The sequence below is a fragment of the Acomys minous genome (assembly GCF_964271855.1).
Source record: "Acomys minous genome assembly, chromosome: 5".
In the NCBI taxonomy this organism is placed as follows: Eukaryota; Metazoa; Chordata; class Mammalia; order Rodentia; family Muridae; genus Acomys; species Acomys minous.
In genome coordinates this window covers 58,349,008-58,369,981 of record NC_140494.1, presented here as the reverse complement: position 1 = coordinate 58,369,981, position 20,974 = coordinate 58,349,008, and the positions used below count along the sequence as shown (strand labels likewise).

Genomic DNA, 20,974 nt, shown 5'->3' with positions numbered 1-20,974 from the left:
ACCTCCTGGGATGCTGTGTCAGGTGTTCACACTGAGCAAGAGGATGCCCTATGGTCATGGAGCTGCTTTTCACGGCTGTTGCGTTCTTCACTGCAGAGATGGGAGCCTTCCACATCAGGGTGGGGGAAGACAGGGAAGGGATGTTTTCTTCATATCCCAGGAAGGACTTTGTGTTCTCACAGAAAGGGCAGCTTCTAGTTTGGAAAACGATGACCTGCTGCATCCTGAGACTGAAATCACCGTAATGGCTCTCTGATCCCCACAGGGGAGAAAGTGATTTTTATGTTTGGAGTTTTCTCCCATTGTTCTCTCTAATAACCCATTTCCCTGCCTTCCAATGTGCCTATCATCTCTTCCCTCCGCTTTTTTTTTTATTGGACTCTTCATTTTTCTGGCGGGGGCGGTAGATATAGCAAACAGGGATGCACGGTGACTATTTGAGATTGCCTAAAAATACAATTTAGACACAGAGAAATTCTTAGAAGAAGAAACTATTTTGGTAAATTCATTGTTGGGAGGAGGTGTGTCCATGCGACTCTAAGCCTCTGACATCATTTGTTGTTCAGAACTAGAAAGATTATTTCATAAGGTGCAGTCACCTATGAGGAGCCCACCTCCACCACCAGGACAGTGTTGGAAGCAGGCCTACTGAGTTTTTCCATGCTACAGTGGCTTTTGACTGATTATTCTTTTCTTAGCTTACCTAGTTTGCAATGTAAAACAAACAAACAAAAGACAAAACAAAAACAAAAAACATTTAAAAATTTTTAGGGCTAATTTCAGAGGGTACTTCACCATTTATATACAGAGTACTTCTTTCAAAATTCTTATTTGTGTTCTTTAAACAAAATGATTTCACATTTCAAATCTTAGTCAGCTAGGAGATCTATTTACTAAAATGTTTCCCAACTTTTGGGGAGCACCTTTGCCCTGCCTCGGTCTGCAAAGATGCTATGGGCATGCTTTGCATCTTTACATCTGTGGAGTGTTTTTTACAACCTGTGTTTAGCTATTGTCATACTTGGAATATATTGTGATTGAGGCAACCTAAGGTTTTAATTGAGGTATTATTACTAAGGTGTTTGTTAATTTCACATCATGGTGACAGAATGCTTAGTACAAGATACTTAATGGGACACACACACACACACACACACACACACACACACTCCTAGTTTTATTTCTGCTGTTGTAATAAATACCATGACCAAGAGCAGCTAAGAGTAGAAATAGGTTTGTTTGGTTTACATAATTCAAGGCAGAAACCTAGAGGCAGGAACTGAAGCGAAGCCATGGAGGAACAACACTCTCACTGCCTAGCTCCCAGGCTCAAGGTCAGCTAGTTTTCTTATTACAGGCCAGGCCCATCTGCCTAGGGATTGTACTGCCCATAGTGGCCTGGGCTCTGCTCAGCTAACAAGCAGGAAAAGGCCCCCATAAACCTTCCCATAGCTCAGTATGATGGAGGCAATTCTTCAGCGTCTCAGCTGTATAAAACTGATAACCAAGGTTAGCCAACACACACACACACACACACACACACACACACACACACACACACACCACATATACACACAGAGAGGCATGGTGCTGCTGAGAACCTGTACAGAGTTTAATCATAAGATGGACCAGCAAGCAAAGAGACAGTGGCAAGAGCCATGGCTGGGTGTAGCCTTCAAAGGCCCATCACTAGTGATTTTCTTGAACTAGCTTCATCTCCCTTCCTGATGTTCCATATCAGACAAGCCAAATAGAGCCTCTAGCTGGGGAACAAGTGTTCAAAAAAATAAGTTGAGGGTGGATTTCAGATCAAAACCACAAGAAGCCAATATCTACCCACACCCTTGGTTTTATACCAAGTGGAAGTACAGGAGATAAAAACAATTAAATGGCACATAATAGAAACTGTGAGCCGGACGTGGTGGCGCATGCCTGTAATCCCAGCATTCAGGAGGCAGAGGCATGCAGATCGCTGTGAGTTCGAGGCCAGCTTGGTCTACAAGGTGGCTCTAGGACAGCCAAGGCTACACAGAGAGACCTTGTCTCAAAAAACCACACCAAACCAAACCAAACCAAAAAAAAAAACAAAAAACAAAACCTGTGATACATGGATTGTATGGACCAGAACACTAAAATGCTTACAATGTAGGTCGCAGGGTATTACACTACCATCAACCCAGCACCCCAGCCCTGGGACAGGCTCATGGACATAAACCGTAAAATTACTTTTTCATATTTTATTTATTTTGTGTATGCAATTAATTGCTTTGCTTGCATGTGTGTGTTTCTACCATGTGTATCCCTGGTGCCCATGGAAGCCAAAGGAAGGAATTGGATCCCTTTGAACTGTAGTTATACATGGTTGTGAGCCACTGTGTGGACCCTGGGAAAGGAATCTCCATCCTCTGTAGGCTTAGTGAGTGTTCTTAAACACCGAGTCATCTAGTCAGCCCTACACGCACATCTTAAATAAGTGATCCATAACACTCTTTAGAGTACTAAAAATCAAGAGTCCCAGGAGCAGACGGTCTTCTGACCTCTTGTTCTGTTTGATGATGGTGTTCTTAGCCTCTGAGGACTGACTCACTTCAGTGACTGAAGGGGTGTTTTTTTTTTAATCCATCCTTTTTCCCTCTTATAAAAGCACAACAGTGAGTGTATGGGAGAAGCCCTCCTGAATCATGACAGGACGGATGCACTTAGGTTCATGTATTACAAAGCAAGAAACAAAGACAATGGACAAATAGCCTTTCTACCTTTATAGGAGTAGGATATTTTTTTAGAAGCAAAAAACTGTCTCCAAAAATAAGTAGCTGTGTTAAGGACATCCCAAGATGAGGAAATGAATGACCTCATCACAGGGGAGGTGCTGTCAGTGTGAGAAAGTCTGAAGAGAGACGTTAACCGAAGGGCAGGCATTATTTAGAGCAACTCTTATGCATTACCTCATCCGTTCCCCATTATCAGTGCTCAGTGGAAAGCATGCTACCATCACACAGTGACAGGGGAGGCCACTGAGACTCAGAGAGACCAAATTGTAAAAATATTTATTGCTTCCTCCTGCTGGAACTGAATGGTGAGCTCAGACCTGTTTTTCCTCACCCTCTGGCTTTTTTTGACTGAAAGAAAACTCGGTGATGCAGTGTTTCTAGTAGAATTTTTGCTGAACTGGTATTCATGGTGGACCTGGAGACTTGGAAGCGGACTAAGGTTATCAATCTTAAGGCAATCTTAAGGCTTCTTCTGGAATGTGCCTTAAAAACCCCTTCCTGCCCTGTACTGAAGCTTGTTCAGAGAGAAGCTCCTGCTCTCAAGCTCTAGCAGAAAAAACGACCCAGCCTTGTATCAGTTCTGCTCCACTAAGACTTCTGCAGTCATTCCACTGTGTGTCCAAGCAACATGGATTATCCACCAACCAGCGTGGCATCCTCTGGCCCTGCCTTGTCTCAGACCTCTGGGGCTCTCCATAGAAGACAATGAAGATCAGAAAAGCATCACTTCTTGTCTGTGGAGAGAGTTAGATTCCATAATGTGACCCTGGGATCACGTGTAGGACATAGAGCCATGATGCTGCCTCCTTCTTATCCCACTAGTGTCTGAATCTGCATCTGACACGTGATTTGAAACTTAGTTTAGACTCAGTTACTAGTGTTAGATAACAGCGTTACCGGGTCCTTTGGGCGTGTTGTTGATTACAAAGGGGAACAGGGGACTTCTTGCCTGATGGTAACCTTCTTTTCCTCCAAGTGAGAGTTCCCCTTATGAAAGATACACGAGGACTTGGCAGTTACTGTACATATCTTCACATGCGTGTAATGCTGTAACAATATTTAAATCCTATTTAAAATTATGTTTAAAGGGTAGTATTGTTTGGAAGCGTTTATAGCTGTTTCTAAGCTGTTTAAAACATGTAAGTGAGTTCATTCTAGAAGAGAGGTAGCAGTGTCCTGCCACTGGCCGATATAGAAGGGAGAAGAAAATGTGGCATAGGAGGGGGAAGGGAGTGTTAATGTGCTATGGGCTTCAGCCCAAGCCTCATTCTGTGTAGGGTCCCCCGCCTTGTGAATGCTCAGTGTTTCATCAATTCTTTCCCCAATCTTCTTGAAAGGTAAGAGAAGGGAGTGCACTGCAGGCAAGACCAAGATGGAGATGGCTTTGCTTTGTTATAGTTAGAGCTGTAAATAGAAAGATGATTTTTCCAAGGTAGCTTGATTCAGGCAAAGTGTGAAGCCAGCCTTCCCATTGGAAGCAAACTGTGTATGTCTTCGTCCGTCATAGCCTGGCTTTTATTAACTAAGAGATCAAGACACTGGGACCACTGAGCCACTGGGCACTATATGCACATATCTGTGTTTATGCTTTGGAAAAGACAAGTGCACAGCTCAACCTGAAAATACCCTAGTCTGCTCCTCACACCACTGACGTGTCTTCATTCTCTTTCCTGCCTGTTCCCATCTCCACGGCCTTCGTACAGAGGCGTCTTGCAGCAAGCTGCCCTCACTCGTGCACGCACAGGTCTTGTTTCCCCATCACCGCTGAGTTACCAGCTCTCTGGAGTCTCGTTTCAGCTTCTACAGAGTACTGAGGCCGATTTCCATGCGTGTGCTTGCAGGGATGACCCCATGGAGGAACACAAATGCAATGAAGCTTTTAGGAGAAGGTGTGGCTTTCAGTTATCCGTGTTCATACTGCTGACAGAACGAGTAGGCAGGCCCCAGATGCAGGTCTGTTTCTTCTCCACCATTTGAAGAATTTCCGATTAACCCTTCTTGGTGGTTTTACAATTGTTTCCTTGAAAGACATTTGTTGATATTGACACCAGTTTGATAACAGTTCACAAATGACCACCATGCAGGCTCTCGAAGGAGCCCTGGGTCTTTTGTTTCTGCAGCACCAGTGTGCCTCACTAGCAGCAGGCAGGCTTTCTTCTCTCTTGTTGGTCTCTGACTCACAGCGTAATGGAGTCGGCTTCTACTGTCTCATTACAACTACTTGGTACTGTTCTCTGGGTCTCGTTCGCGTTGCTCCTGTCACACAAGTTCTTCTCAGACAAAGCTACTGAGAAAAAAAAGAGTATCATATCTCCTAGGAAATAGAAACAAATCTGAGGTTAGATATGGAACGGTCTTGCAGGCCACTTCCCCAAGCTTCCTCTCGCTTGACCCTCCAGCAGCCCCACGGAAGGAATTGGGATTGCTGCTGCCTCTTACAGGTGAGGGCACTGTGCCTGAAAGGTTTGAGTAACCTATTCATAGTCACACAGTTATTTTCACAACTCACAGTAGGCGATTTTTATCTTTCTATTATTCTTCATATTAAGGTATTTTGAGGTTGGCAATCAAAGTAGGAAATTAATTGCAAGATTAGTGGTGAGGTCTCACTGTATTACTGTTTGCACTGAGACGTAGTAGAAACAAAAGATCCCCCAAATTGAGAAGAGCCTTCCTGGCCTCCTGTCTGCCTGGGCTGCTCGGCTTGTCTTGTCTGTAGAGCTGAGCAGCATTAGGCTGAGATGGATGCAAAGAGGAGCCTGACCTTGGAAGTCTTTCCCAGTCCCCTTCAAGTCCCTAGCACCCAGCTTTATATTGGTGAACTAATATTAAACGACCTGCTACTTTGATTTTGGAGACCCCAGTTCCATGAAATGACATAGTCAGAAGTCTGGAAAAGGCCTAATGTTAGGAAAGGCTCTGAACCTTATCTTCTCTAAAAGTCCTACGTAGATGAACTCATTGGCCCTTTATGATAGCCCGTGAGCATCTCTGTGTTTCAGATGAGATCTGAGAAACGGGGCAAGTCATTTAGCCAAGATCCGAAGTGAGGAGCCATCTGCACTTGAGGCCATTTCATTCCAGGGTTTGGTGTCCTTAAACTGGTGGCTTGACATAAAAATCCAAAAAGGTCTCCCAGGGGTGAGCTCTGTCTCATGCATGATGGGATTGGAACCTTGAGTGTTTGGTTTGTAGCCCAGATGACATCAACATTAAACTCATAATCTTTCCGCATAGACCTTCATAGGGCTAAGTATAACTGACATGTATCTTCATGCCTGGCTGCCACAGACTTCCTTACATACCTCAAACGGGCAGTTTTCCTTAGGGAGCAAGAGAGTAGAAAGAAATAGACTTCCAGATCTACCCTGTGGGTTGAATTTCTCATGGGCCAGCATCCTCGGATATAGAACTGATCCCCCATCCAGGAATAAGAATGCCCCGTTTGCCTGGAAAGTGACAGAGGGCTATCCACTGGATCAAACACACACCATGTTTCTTTTTTCTTCCTGAGTGAGACATTAGGCACGTCCAGGAAAGCAATTGGGTGACCATATGGCCAAATTATCCCACATATTATCAAGGGGCTGAGGGCATAGGCATGGTCTCCACGGGGCACGGAGAAACAGAGGCTCTTGTCTGTGGTCCATAAACGTCCAGCAGTGCTTCTAAGGGAGGAGCTGGGAACCTGAACAACCGCATGTGACATTTGGGATCTGTATGGACACGTAGACATTTATTAGCATCTCAAAGGCATCTATGACCAATCATTTAATACTTTTGATTATAAAAACATTTGATGCAATTATTCATGTGCATCAGTTTTACAACATCTAATGGCAGAGTCTGGGAGCGCTATTTTGGGGTTTGCCAAGGTCTACATAATGTTTCACTTTAGTAATTTTCTTTGCAGAGTTGACTCACCTAAACCCTCTTATTGCATATATTTACAGACTGGATTTTTCCATCTACCACATGGAGACTTCTTTATTGAGCCTGTTAAAAAGCATCCACTGACCAAGGAAGGGTACTACCCTCATGTGGTGTACAGGAGGCAGAGCTCCAGAACTCCAGAGACGCAGGAGCCCACCTGTGGACTAAAGGGTATTGTGACTTAACATCTTCATAGATAAGGAGTTTTTTTCTGTTATGATTTTTTTCCCCCAAGCATGACCTCTTCAGCTAGGTCTGGCATGTGTGACTGTAATCCTCAAAGATTTAGAAGGCAGAGGCATGTGGTCCACGAGTTCAAAGTCAGCCTCAGCTACAAAAAAAAAAAAAAAATCCTCTCCAGAATGTCCCAGAAAGAAACAACTTAATGAAGTAAAGCTTTTAAACACTGACAATTTGATATGACATCAGTGCTGATGTAAACTATTAACAAGCAGCTGGCAGCTCTTCAGGCCTGCTTATGGAAGGCAGATTCAAACACTTGATGATGATGTGTGAAGAGAGAAGCCAAAAGCTTATCAACACGTTATTAGACGGTGAATTTAGCGATACTTTTGGCTACACTGTGTTGTGTCTGATGTTGGCTGAGCCAGATTCCTGCTACCCCATCCCCCTGCACCCCTGCCCTCTTGCCCTCCTGCCCACCCCTGTTGTCCTGTTCCCTGCACCCCTCCTTCCTCTCTTCCCTTTGTCCCCCACCCTCCTGCCTTCCTGCTTGCCTGCCCCGCTCATGATCTGAGTGGCTCCTTTCTGTCTTGCCCTGGAGAGTTAGGATCTTGGAGGAGTTAGGGGAAGGGCAGTCATAATCAAAATATATTGCATGAAAAAAATATAATGAAAAAAGATGCATCTATCCTGCCCACTTTCAAAAAATAAAAAAAAAATAAGTTGGTCTTCACATATAAACTGACCCAAGTAACTTTTTGCAACCTCACATTTTCTTTAATGTGTAGAAAATAAAAACTATGTAAAGGGCTACTCAAAATTGAAATATTTTCTCAAATATTATGTTGTCCATTTCTTCAGAGGGAAAACTAAAAATACCATAAGAGAGAAAAAAAAAGAACAACAAAATAGTATTATTTTGTGTTTTAAGGATCTGGAAGCCTCAAAGGAGAAATGCATGGTGGAGTTAAAGCAGTGGTTCCTGGGCAGGACAACTGAGGCCTGCAGCTCTGTAGTCATTGCATGGAAGTGGGGGAGGGGCACGTGTGTGCGTGCTTCATAGAAGCATCCCTGGGAGTTCTTTCTATCGTCTCAGTAGTGATTGTGCGCAACAGGAAACTCTAAAATATGCAACGTTTTATGTGTGTAAAATAAAATGGCTGCTTTAACCCCTTAACCCTAGTAAGTAATTACAACTGGGTTCTGCGTTGCATGATTTACTGTGTAAATCTTGTAGCGAGCATGACAAGAAAGGAGGACCCCAATCACGTGGCTGATCGGATTGCTGGAAGTGCCAATCCCTATAATCTCGATGTAAAGTTTAGGATGCTGTTTGTCATGAACCCAATCACTGGATAATTACCTCCACTCCCATTATGCTCTGGGCAATGAAGAATGTGCTGTGTTTATGACTTTTATAGCTTAAGTTAGAGTTCAAGGTCTTGGTTACCAGCATGACTAAGAGAATGACCAGGGCAGTAGGTGAATTTGTCTAAATTGTTGTTTCCTGGAATGAGTGAAAACTACCCATCACCTACCTCGAATACTTGGAGCCCCCAGTTGAGAAGCTGGCTCATTACAAATACACTGAGGGGCTGGAGAAGTGGCTCAGCAGATAAGGGTATTTGTTGCTCTTGCAGAATGGCCAGGTTCATCCCCCAGAGCTCACATGGTAGCTTAAAACTCCAGTGCCAGGGGATGCTGTGCCCTCTCCCAGCCTTCTCATGTGACATACATACATACATACATACATACATACATACATACATATATACATACATGAGAAATACTCATATATATAAAATAAAAGAAATGCCTTTTAACCAATGAGTTGACTTCGGCCAATGTTTACTCATGCAGGCAGAAGGAAAAGATAGAAAAAGAGTGGGGTTTACAAATACCATAGTCACTATTACATCACACGTAATAGTTATGATTATGATACTTGTCAAACTATGTCATGTGGTGTTTCTAGGGAGACGTTAAGCCTCTGAACTTGTACATCCTCTCTTGGTTGCTCCCTCCTGAGAACCATCTTCCTACTGTTAGTATCTCTAAGGACATTCGAAGGGTCTGGAAAGGACACTTTTTTTCTGCTTTAGAATTCATCAGAGTGTTAGAATCGATCAGCTGTGTTCACAGGGACTTTGACAGCCCCCAGCGGAGACCTCTTCCAGTGAGACCACAGCTGTGGCTCAGAGAAGGGAGACAGTTTTCAAAGGCATCAAACTGGCTACTATCAGAGCACAGCCGAGTCCACAAGCCACAGTTTCATCACCCCACTGGCTTTGGGTACTTCAGTACTTAACTTTACATTTTCCTTCATTGTTAATCGTGTTTCATTGGGCATTCCCACAAGCCCTATGAGGATACATACAGACTCCCTCTGCCCAATGTGTGAGATGCAAACTAGGACAGTAAATCATTGAAATGAAATTGATACATACAACCTTTTGTAGCCAAGAAGAAACCAGAGTGTATCCATTTATGCTCCAGGTAACACTAATAGAAAGAAGAAAACAGTCGGGTCTTTTCTAGTTGTCTGAACTCTCTCTTCTAATGGAATAATAGTGTTTAAATGATAGCCAAGGTGATATCCAATGAACTCATACATATTGTCAAACTACACAGACATTAGGACTTTTATAATCTTGGGACAGTGAAATGTACTTGGTATTGCTGAACCAGACAACAGTAGTCTTATCTCATGCCATTCTGCAGAGATGATGGCGTCAACTGTGGACAGTGGTGTCCTTGGCTGACATTAAAATACCCATTATCCTTATGTAGACTGATAGCGCCAGGCTGCATTGTTGCTGTGATGACACTGATCATATAAAACTGATTGGCCTGACCATGTGTGTATTCTGGCATACTAATGTGTTTCAGCGGGAAAAAAAGGATGAACTCCTTTCCCCTGAAATCTGAACCTTCGCTTGTTTTTATTTCCCTCATAGAAAAGTGTAGGGGGGTTTGCAGCCTGTGTCAAGATTTGAATGTGACAGTAGCCTGCTTTTGGTTTGAGCGCTGTAACTGTTTCCTCAATCTGTCCTGCCAGAGTTGTCTAATTTTCTGAGTTCTTGCTGAGTCCTGCACATTTCTTATTTTCTCTAAGATCAACTTTCTGGAATCTATGCTAAGCAATGAGACCTCTGCAAGCCTACACTTTCCTCTGATCAGTAAAGACGAGCCCCTTTGTCTTTAACTTATCACTGAGATGTGGTCACACTGGGGCACAGGTGGCTGTCGTGTGGGACTATCTGGGAAGCTGAGGAAGTTGATATTGGGCAGATGACATAGGGTAGTTTGTGGCAGGAAGTCACCATGGCAGATAAGGCCGGAGCCTGCTTTCACTCATCGGAACTCCAGGCGGAAACCCCTAAGCTGTTCCTGGCATGCAAGCTTGTTTTCAAATTCATGCAACGGTCCCACAGATGTCTGCTGGGTATCTCCTTTATGCCAGGTGTTTCCTGGGCTCTGTGGAAACATGTGTGGATAGTGTACAGCTCCAGGTATGAAGCTGAAAGCTTGGGTGAAGGGCGTGAGTAAGGAGGGGTCCGGCCCTGGCCGCACCTTTATAACCTATGGGAGGATCCTGAAGAGCTGTGGCCTATTGTTAGGACACGTGTTGGGATCCTGTTACTCTGTACTATGTTTGTGCCAGAACAGTATGAGTCATTATTCATTTTTTTTCCTGATGTAGAGTACTCCAACTTGTAAACCTTCTATACTCAATCCAGTCTTAGCCATCTTCAAACTGCTTGCAGGTTTTTGTTTTGTGTTGTTGTTGTTGTTGTTGTTGTTGTATGTGGTGATGGCAGTGGTGGTGGTGGTGTGTATGTGTGTGTGTCTGTGTATGTGTGAATACAGTGTTTTGCACAGTCCATTCTTGTCCATGTTTTTTAGTGTAGGTTGATGGGGATGTCACCCCACCTGTAGGTGTTCTGTGAGTTTGTTCTTCTATTAAGTGGAATGAAGTCAACAATACCTAGATGCAAGACTTCACCAGATGATGCATAATTGCATCCCAAAGTTGATGTTCACAAGCATGGGTGAGATGGTCTCTTGTCCTGTATCCTGTCTCATTCATGGTATTTTTCTCTTTTGCATTTTGTCAATTTGCTGGATAGGAAGTGCTTTGTGTTAAAGTTATAAACAAGATGCTTTCAATTTGGGATGCATATGTGTATGTGTCTGTGTGTGTGTGTGTGTATGTATATATGTATGTATGTATGTATGTATGTATGTATGTATAAGTGATGTGTGTGTGTGTGTGTGTGTGTGTGTGTGTGTATGTATGTCCTAAAGCCATGGTTCTTAACCAATGGGTCATGACCGCAAAAGACCATTGGAAAGCACAGATATTTACGTTATGATTCATAATAGTAGCAAAATTACAGTTATGAAATAGCAACAAAAATATTTTATGGTTGTGGGTTACCACAACATGAGGCACTACTGCAGGGTTGCGGTGTTAGGAAGGTTGAGAACTACTGTACGAGGGCATCTCAACAGTTTTCTTCTCTGTACTAAGAACCATTGCCCAGTTGGCCAAGTGTTTGTGTGTTCTTGTGTTCACTTTTCACATAGACTCTAATCTGACTTTCTACCTATATAGGCCTTAAACATGTTCCATTTCCCCAGAGTAGAAATAGGGAACAACAGACACCCCAGCTTAGCTGCTAATGCCACACGTTAGTCAGGATATAACCAGAGAAACAAAGCCAACAACAAATGTATCTTGAGATCTTTACTGCAAAGAAGTGACTTGAGCAGCAGTAGGGGTGAGTCTTGCAAATGACCAATCTATGAACAAGCCACCAGAAAGGGCACGGTGAGACTGTGGTGCCCATGCTGAACCAACTGTCCACATGCAGAATGTCTCCCTGAGAAGCTGTAGCTGTATTTATGAGGCCTTTCAACTGGTCAGAGCAGATCACTAGATTATTTAGGATAATCACCTTAGAGTTAACTGATTATAGGTATTAGTCATGTGTGCAAATGCCCTCACAGCAACACAGGTTAGTGCTCGACTGCAGTGCTGGTGTCAGAAAAGACGTTCAAAATACTGTGTCTTTTGTGTCTCTGAGTTCTTTTGTAAATTGATACTTTCTTTTCTGTTCTTTACTTTTGGCATCTGGAAAGTTTCCCCAGAAAGTTCTCATACCTTAGTGTTGTGAGGTGCTTAATACTGGGGAGGAGTTTTCAGACTGTCTAGCCTACTTTATTGCATGAGATCAAAGTCTCAGGTAATCACTTGAAAGTTTCTATGTCATTTTTCTTTCTTAAATGATGTGCACAGACACTATTAAATATTAACTGACAAGTGCTAACTACTGGACACTAACAATGGATCACTGTGTTATTTAGCTTATCGGGTCACTAATCTGATATATCAGAGCAGAGCTTTAAACTTGGGAGAGTTTATACCTTAATTCTGATTTAAACAGGCATGCAGCGAGCTGAAGACTCTAAAGGACTCCTGTGTTCCCTGTGGCATCTCAATGTTCTCAGTGGGCAACACAATTATGTTACCTCACACATCAGCAAAAGTTCTTCACACAAACTGCCTGATCTTTGCTTTGTATTCTTTGAGGTGCTGCTGACTACCTTATTGGAAAAGTAGTTTGTATTTTTTGTTTTTAATTTTTAAAATTTATTTACTTAGTTTATTACTTTATTTTTACATGTATATTTATATTATTACACATATATTCAATAAACTACCTACAGCAACAAGAACCCCGAATCAGGAATTATATAAATGTTACATTCATATTATTTTGGCTATTTGTATTTGGCGGGCTTGAAGAAAACATCTTTCTTATCTTGGTGTGTCTAAAATTCTGAATGTAAATCAATATCTATCATATCTCATCTTTATCAACTTAAGACATCTATCTAGACCTAAAGACAGCTTAACCCCTAAACAACTAAGCTTAATTATAAAACTAAACTATCTGGTCTTCAATGCCATCAGAGACTTGAGAAGGAATAAAATTAATTACCTGAGTAGACAGGAAGTGCAGGCTAGCAGCTTCCCAAATAGGAGGATGACAGAGACAGTTTGCTGCCTGAACAGTCACCCAAAACCCTTTATAATGTTGGAACATCATCTTCAGCCTTCTGGCTCAATGTATCTGGCAGACACATTTGTGAGGCAGGAACTATTGAGGACTTGCTTACCCTGTCTTGGTAGAGTTTAGCCACTGAATCTGCCTACATCCAAGCTTGCCCATTTTTAGGCAAAATTCTGTTTGTGGTAGAAAGGAGGACATTTTGCCCAGTCGCTTGTTTGCCACATTTAAAGCCATCTCCACAAGGAGGTTCTTTGATGCTCATCATCTTCTTTGAGGCAGGTTGGGTGTTGCCAGGAGTTAACCTGTCTCATTGTCAATGAATCTTTAAAATGATAAAAACATCTCTAAATGCCATATTCTGTATGTCTCTGAGGTTTTTGAAGACCTCATATTACTATTTTATCTTATCTTTTTATAGAATTATATCTATCTGTTACACCTAGGATGTATATTCTTGTGATAAAAATAGACTAGTGATTGATTATGACCATGATTTGATCAACTAACAATTAACTTGTATAACTTACTTATCCTAAACAGTCTGCAATAGCACTTTCAAAGTATTGGAAGTGAACCTTGTATTATAGTTGAGTTATATGGGTACAATACCACATATTAGAGTAGAAATATATATAATGTGGTAAAAAAACAATCATAAATTTGAATCTATACCAATGTATCTAAAAATTAAACTTATTTTTCATCTATATATAAAATTCTACACCAGTGAATTAAAAACATAACAATTAAGGCACTAATCTACATTTTGTCCTCTCATCCCTTTATATTTCTGTATTCTCCTTCTTTCTTTTCAACCCCTATCTCCAAACCTAAGAATGAAAGATAAAGGAAAAGAGAGACATCCCTAAATCCAACCTTATTTTCTCTCTGAATAAGACCAGTAATAACTTATAACCAACTCCCAGTAAAAATAAACATCTATCACCCAAGAAAACAACCAAAAACCTATCTAACTCCTCTTAAGGGAAATGGGGTTTGGCTCTCTTAAGGTTTCTTCTGGCTGATTTGGGATGAATAATATCTTTGTAGGGCCCAAATAAAATTGGCGAAAGGTTAAACAAACTAGGCATAGTGTTTGTGGTCCAGTTTCTAGCATTTTAGATTGTCCTACACAGGACTCTTAATTAAGCCTGGAAATTCTCAACATTTAGTAGCTTGTATTTTGCTTTACTATGGGATATTATCATGGATGAAGAGAGTTGCTGTATGAGTTACTGTTGGAGTTTGCTTGTTTGATTGTTTTTGGTTATTTTTAATCTGTAGAATGGCAGATGCATTCACATCCACACACATGATCTCCTTTAAGAACTAGTAAGAGTTTGGGGGAAGTACTTTGGGTTTTCACTAATAAAAGGAATGAGGAGACTGAGAAATATTTAATTCATGAGCTCATAGCAATAAGATTATTCATTTTACTTCATAGTAAGCAGATTAAATGGTAACCCTGGTGGCTTTGTTGGATAATAAACTCTGTGGCCGTGACTCTATGAACTCAAAGAGCCAGCAGCTGTGCCACAGTTGCTCCAGACTGCTGACATATCTATTTCTGAAGCAAACATTTTCTTCATTACCTAGACTCCACAGTGGTCCTCTCTTTATATTACTCCAGCGCCGGTCAGTCTGTTGGCTTGTTCCTTCGTCATTCCATGTTTGCTCTGCTCGCTGTTCCCTCAGCGTGCTCTGTGCTGGGCACACATGCTGTCAGAGAGGCTGGAACTGCATTCAAGGGCTGGTTTTGGAAAGGCTGAGAGCACAGGGCCAAGTACTCTAGGTTGGGCAGAGGCTTTTCTAGTCAGTGTGGCAGACGGATGGTCCTTTGTAAGGCAAGTCATCCCCATTCTAAAGAGCCATGATCTGAAAGATCAGCCATCTGAGAGTCTGGCACTTCCCTAACTGTGAGGAGAAACAGCTCAGCAGCTCTCATATAGCAGTCAGGTGTGTTTGACATAAACAAATAAACAAAGATTTACCTGGTTCAGTTTCAGAGTTGTCAGTGAGGAAGAGAGAACATGACAAAGCAGAGCAGTCTACACCATGTAGCCTGGGAGCAGTGACAAGGAGTGAAAGAAGGAGTCAGGACAAAATATAGTCCTCAAGGACACAACTTGGTGATCAGCTGTCTCTAACCTTTGCCTTCCTCTACCTCTCAACAGTGCCATCACAGTGTGAATCCACCTGGGCATCGATGCGGTCATTAGGTCAGGGCCTCCCCCATCTCTGAAAATGGCATCATCGTTGCACCTGGAAGTCTGCTTTCCTGGTGGGAGTTATTGTTGATACACTCAGTTTGACAGTTACGTTTAGCTGTCACATAGAATCTTCTCTTTCTACACCACCTCAGTCTTCAATCCAGGGGCCACCAGTGACCCTACTTGGAAAACCATGCCATCCTAAACAAACAAACAAGCGAACAAACAGCTCAACTTCTAGCTTGAAAACTGTTTGTGTCCAATAGCCTTGATGTGGTTTTCCTTGTTTAACCCTCACACATGCTCAGCCAACCCACATTATTACCCGGTCCTATCATTTTTACTGTCTAATAGGTTTCTAAGCCATCCACCTCCGCCAGAGCCTTACTGCTTGCGTCAGCTTCTGCCGGCTCTTACTTAGAACACTACCCCTGCCTCCGAACTGGTCATCCTTCTCTGGAGTTCTCTCACTGGAATCCAGTTTCTAAAACATGAGTCAAATCACCTCCCCTGTGCCAAAGAGTCCTCTACACATGTCAGTTATCCTCTAGGGACAGCGGCCCTCTGAAAAGTTGTTGGAGGTGCATCTCAGGGCTGCCCTGCTTATCTCTCCAGGCTCATCTCTTGTGCTATGCTGAGGTTACTTTCGTTACTCAGAAAAGCCACGCTTCTGCTTGTCTGCCATCCCTGTCCTTAGAGTTCCTCTGCCTGAGCCTGAGTTACTTCTGTCCATCCATTAGAGAAGCTCAGCTGTACCACATGACTCGGGCCCAGCGGAGATGTGCCCACCACAGGCTCTATCATGTGAGTCCTCTGCCCGGTTGTTCCTGAGCACAGTAAGCCCACTGAGGTCAGGGGTCACATCTGCTTGTTCTCAGATGTGTACCTAAGATCTAGCAGAGGCCTTGTCCTGGAAAAGAGCAGAAAAGTATTGACCTTACAAGCTTTTAATGTCCTGATTCCCTACACTGTATTAGAAACACACATCTTTCTCTTTGTGGAGCTGATTTAATTCTGAAAAAAAAGCCCATGCTTTCTTGAAAAAAAAATTGGCCCATGATGTTACCAGCCTCCTTACAAGAAGCAGCACTTACCAACTTAAGATTTTTTCCGTGTGTGTGTGTGTGTGTGTGTGTGTGTGTGTGTGTGTGTGTGTGTAGGTACGCATACCTGCATGTGCTCATAAAAGCCAAAAGACCCCATTGATGCCATTCTTCAGGTAGCATGCAGTTTTCTTTTCAGAGATGAATTCTCTTCTTGCCTTACTCAGTTACAGCAGACTAGGCTGCCTACCTGTCTCTGCCTCCCCAAGGTCAGAATGACAAATGTGTGTCACCACCACATCTGGCTTATTTTACAGCAGTTTTGGAGCTGGGATTCAGATCTCTGTGCTTGGAATGCAAGCACTTTACCACCTGAACAATTTCCCTAGCCATTACGATTTTTATTTTGTCAAGGAGCAGGAAACCTTGGGAGGGAGAGAGTGGGGTGGGTGGGTGGACAGAGAGATAAAAATGAGTAAGTTCATGTATTTAACAGGCCTCTGCTTGGACCGAGTAGGAGACATTCAAGATGCTGCAGCGAATGAAGTTCTGGGCCAGGCAGGAGTATGGACAGGGGACCTCAAGAGCATCATCCAACACAGTGGGGCGGGTGTGTATGGGGACTCAAAACCTCAGAAGATGAACCAGAAGCGAGGCCCTGATGGCTTAGCAGCTGACCAGAACAGCCCTATAAAACAGCAATGACCTCTGAACCCACAATATGCACAGCTGTTGGTTTCCTGTGGGCCATAGGATAGTTTCTCATCCAGATCCAGTGCTGCAAGCAACCTCTTAGCAAGCTTCTAGTCACATTCAAATGTTGTCTCCCTCGATTTCGCTTTCCCACACTGGTTGCCGAGGAGGACTGCTTCAGTTCCTTCTGCATTCTGGTTACCTTCTACCTCCTCTCAGGTTACCATCCCCGTCCCTCCTTGCCTCATTAGTGTTCATCTTGCACTCGTTGTTTTTTTTCTGCTTTCAAAAATCCTTCCTGCAGATGCCTACATACTCTTATGCTCCCCAGGCTCCTTCTCAAACTCACCCAACCATAGATGCCTTCTTTGACCAGCATCTTAGATACCTTCACTTCCATCCGCTTGTAAATCCTGTAGACTATTTAATATTTCTAGTTATTACCCAATGCTCTATGCTCATGGGGCCTTCTAATGACTAGAATTTAGTTTGATGTGGGAGAATATTTCTTTGATTTTTTTCTCTGCAACATTATGGGACAGAGCCTGTTATCCTAAGTACCCAGTAAATGCTAGCCGAATGAGCAAATGAGCGTATAAATCATGCTTTATTGCTGATCATTCTTCTGGCCTTGTACTTAATTTCCACCTTGAGACACATCCTTGCACTCTGAGTATGTTCTCTCATTTAATGATAGTTTCTTTGATACATATTTGCTCAACAGATGACTGACTGATCTGTGTGTGCAGTGGGATGCTGCAGGTGTGAATAGATAGAGGTCACACCTGAGCTGAGACCAGCATTCCAAGGTGTGAATAGATAGAGGTCATACCTGAGCTGGGGCCAGGCATGCTGAGGTGTGAATAGATAGAGGTCACACCTGAGCTGGGGCCAGGCATACTGAGGTGTGAATAGATAGAGGTCATACCTGAGCTGGGGCCAGGCATGCTGAGGTGTGAATAGATAGAGGTCACACCTGAGCTGGGGCCAGGCATGCTGAGGTGTGAATAGATAGAGGTCATACCTGAGCTGGGGCCAGGCATGCTGAGGTGTGAATAGATAGAGGTCACACCTGAGCTGGGGCCAGGCATGCTGAGGTGTGAATAGATAGAGGTCATACCTGAGCTGGGGCCAGGCATGCTGAGGTGTGAATAGATAGAGGTCATACCTGAGCTGGGGCCAGGCATGCTGAAGTGTGAATAGATAGAGGTCACACCTGAGCTGGGGCCAGGCATGCTGAGGTGTGAATAGATAGAGGTCATACCTGAGCTGGGGCCAGGCATGCTGAGGTGTGAATAGATAGAGGTCATACCTGAGCTGGGCCTAGATATTCCAAGACCCCAACTCCTGAGCCTCTATGTCAAGGCAGAAGTGGCCTCCTGGCAGCAGTTAGTGTTAACTATGTGTTGTCTCACAGTTTGATTAATGACAGTGTTTGAGAAAACAAGCATTTCTACCCCCCACAGAGTCCCATTCTGTGGAGCAGCTGGAAATCTCATAAATCACCATGAAACTATTTCTTCAGAGGGAGAAAAGTTCCCTTGTTAGGTTTGAGGTAAAGTCTTTAAGAAAATTATCAATGTGCTTTGTGCTCCAATCTTCCTCTACAAAAGCAAAGGAATGGAATCTTAGGTGCATTTTCTGATCCAACCTGTCAAAGCTTAGTGCGTTCTAGAATATTTTTTATTTTGCTTTTATGTCATTGTTTGACTTTTTGCAAGAAATATTAATTTAGATAGAAACAAAGAGACTTGGGCATGCCCAGTTGGATTCTGCCCTCCCACACTTACCAATGACTGATAAAAGAATGGAGAAAAAAATCATAAAAAAACCACACACAAAACATTGTGACATGCAATGACTGTGTTACAGAAGGGCTACATGTAACCATTGGGGTCTTTTCCTGACATGGACCTTGTATGAAAGAGAGAATTGGTTCTAAAGAAGTCATTTTGCCTAAGATGACATCTGCAGAATTTTCTAGCATTTGTGGAATCATGCTTTTTATGGCTAAATAATAGGTTGCTTTCTGCCTACACAGTCAGCTTACTATGTCTGCTGCCTTGCTTTCCCAAGTCAGATTCTCAAGCACTCTCTCTCTCTCTGGCCCTTTGGCTTCTTGGTTCCTCCTGGCTTCTTCCTCTTTGCTCTGACCCCCTAACACTGTAGGATAATGATCGGTTCTCACCTGTGTTTTTCATTACTCTTCCAAGTTCCAGGCACAGGTGCTAGGGGCGGGGGTGTTTAAGATTGAGCCCATGCCCTTCTGTGTCTCTGAGCAGGGCATGGAAGCATTTCCACATATTTCAGGCTGGGTTGTATCAGGTAATTAGGTACACCCCTCTCCTACATCCTGGCAAGATATGTTCCAGGCTGGAATAAGGACTTTTCTTAGGGTTGTCCATCTATTGGTCACAGTGGCAGCCTGCTACAGGAAGGAATGGTTGACTTCTAAGCCTCGGGCTGGCCTGTGTTTTATTTTTCACCATGTTTTGAGCACTGTATGCTGGCTTTGCACCAGAACACTTTACTTACAAAAGCATAAGTATATTTCATGCATGTTAATGATGTCTGAGATTGCTCTGCAATTAATCACTTAGCTAGAAAGTGATTCTTATCATATAGGCAAATTATAGCCAGATATAGTTACACACACACACACACATACACACACACACACACACACACACACACACACACACACACACACACACATTTAGATATTCTTCTTTTGGAAATGAACTGGAAATTGTGAGAACTATAGCTGATGCCACTTCAGCCATTATGTGGGTTGGACAAGTGGTATGAACACCCAGCCTCCATTTCCTCGCTGGTAATATGAAGGAGCAGACAGGTACATTGTCTTAAGTGTGATAAATCACAACTTTCTGCCTTTCCGCTGTGGTGTCTACAAGCAAAGTCTTGATCCACTCTACTCATTCTGGTGTGGTACAAAGTAGATTTGTAACAGCCGGTGCTTTTCATGCCGTTCAGTACCTCTCCTAGAGCCTCATATCTGACTCCCAGGTCTTATGCCAATTTAGCTTAACCCCTTATCTCATTCTAAACATCCACATGAAAACAGGAGCCCAGGCCAAGCTCTCAGGCTCTTCCAGGGAGAAGCGTCTGAATATGGCACTGCGGCCACAGCAGTCTCCTCATTTCACAATCAGCCCATTTCCGTTGACCGCTTACACATACCAGATCTCTTTAGAAGGTTTGAATTCATTGTTAAAAACAAGACCTTGTATACATTTGAGTCCGATACATGGGGCTGTTAGCTGAAGCCCAGGACCTGGTGTTTCACCTAAATTTTACCCCAGTGAGGTGTGTGTACATGTGCTGTTTTTCTATATGGGTGCATATGTGTGGTATGTGTATTCATATATATGCTATGTGCCTTTATGTATGTGATATGTAAGTTTATCTACATGCTTATGAGTATGTGTTTATTTGTGTGTCTTTGAAGGGGTGTATACTTGTGTGTACATGTATGTGTGACATGTGTGTTTGTGAGGCGGTGTATACATCCAAGCATGGTGTATGCATTTATGTGTTTATGTTTAAATATGCGTGGTATATGTGCATGACGACTGAGCACAGATGTGTAGGGTATGTGTGTTCTTAGAAGCACATCCCATCCCATATCAATGGCTCCAGGAGGCAAAGGGGGAGTGCTCAGCTGTGATGACTCAGGCTTTTATGGAACCTCTTTCCATTCTGTTTAAATGCATAATGCTGAAAGCCACTTGTGTTCCCCTAGTTGACACGGGAGTTCTTTGTTTAATCTAATGAGGCAGAAAGAGTCCAAATCCTTAAAAAAGAAAGACTTTCCCTGGCTGGTGTGTTGTGCTAAGACACTAGTGCCAGTGCCAAGCCCCTGCAGCCTGGCCTGCAGCTGTTGAAGGCTCACTGCAGCTGACCTGATAAGAGAAAGGATTGGTGATGGCCTTGTTGTCAATGTGTTACCCCCTGCCCACCGCATGCATTGTTGCCAGCTCCTCAGGAACATTAGCTCTTGCTTTTGAACAGCTCTTCCTAATTGGGTTCTCAGGGTCCAC

General features: G+C 43.1%; 1 protein-coding gene across 1 annotated transcript in view; it reads left to right on the top strand.

Moving 5' to 3' along the window:
* ADAMTS12 (ADAM metallopeptidase with thrombospondin type 1 motif 12) overlaps window positions 1-20,974 on the top strand; it is a 259,452-nt gene that overhangs the window by 73,491 nt on the left and 164,987 nt on the right. Inside the window, exon 3 of the mRNA XM_084784120.1 lies at window positions 6,725-6,875. Coding sequence (XP_084640246.1) covers window positions 6,725-6,875 — 151 coding nt within the window. The remainder of the gene's footprint in view (window positions 1-6,724; window positions 6,876-20,974) is intronic.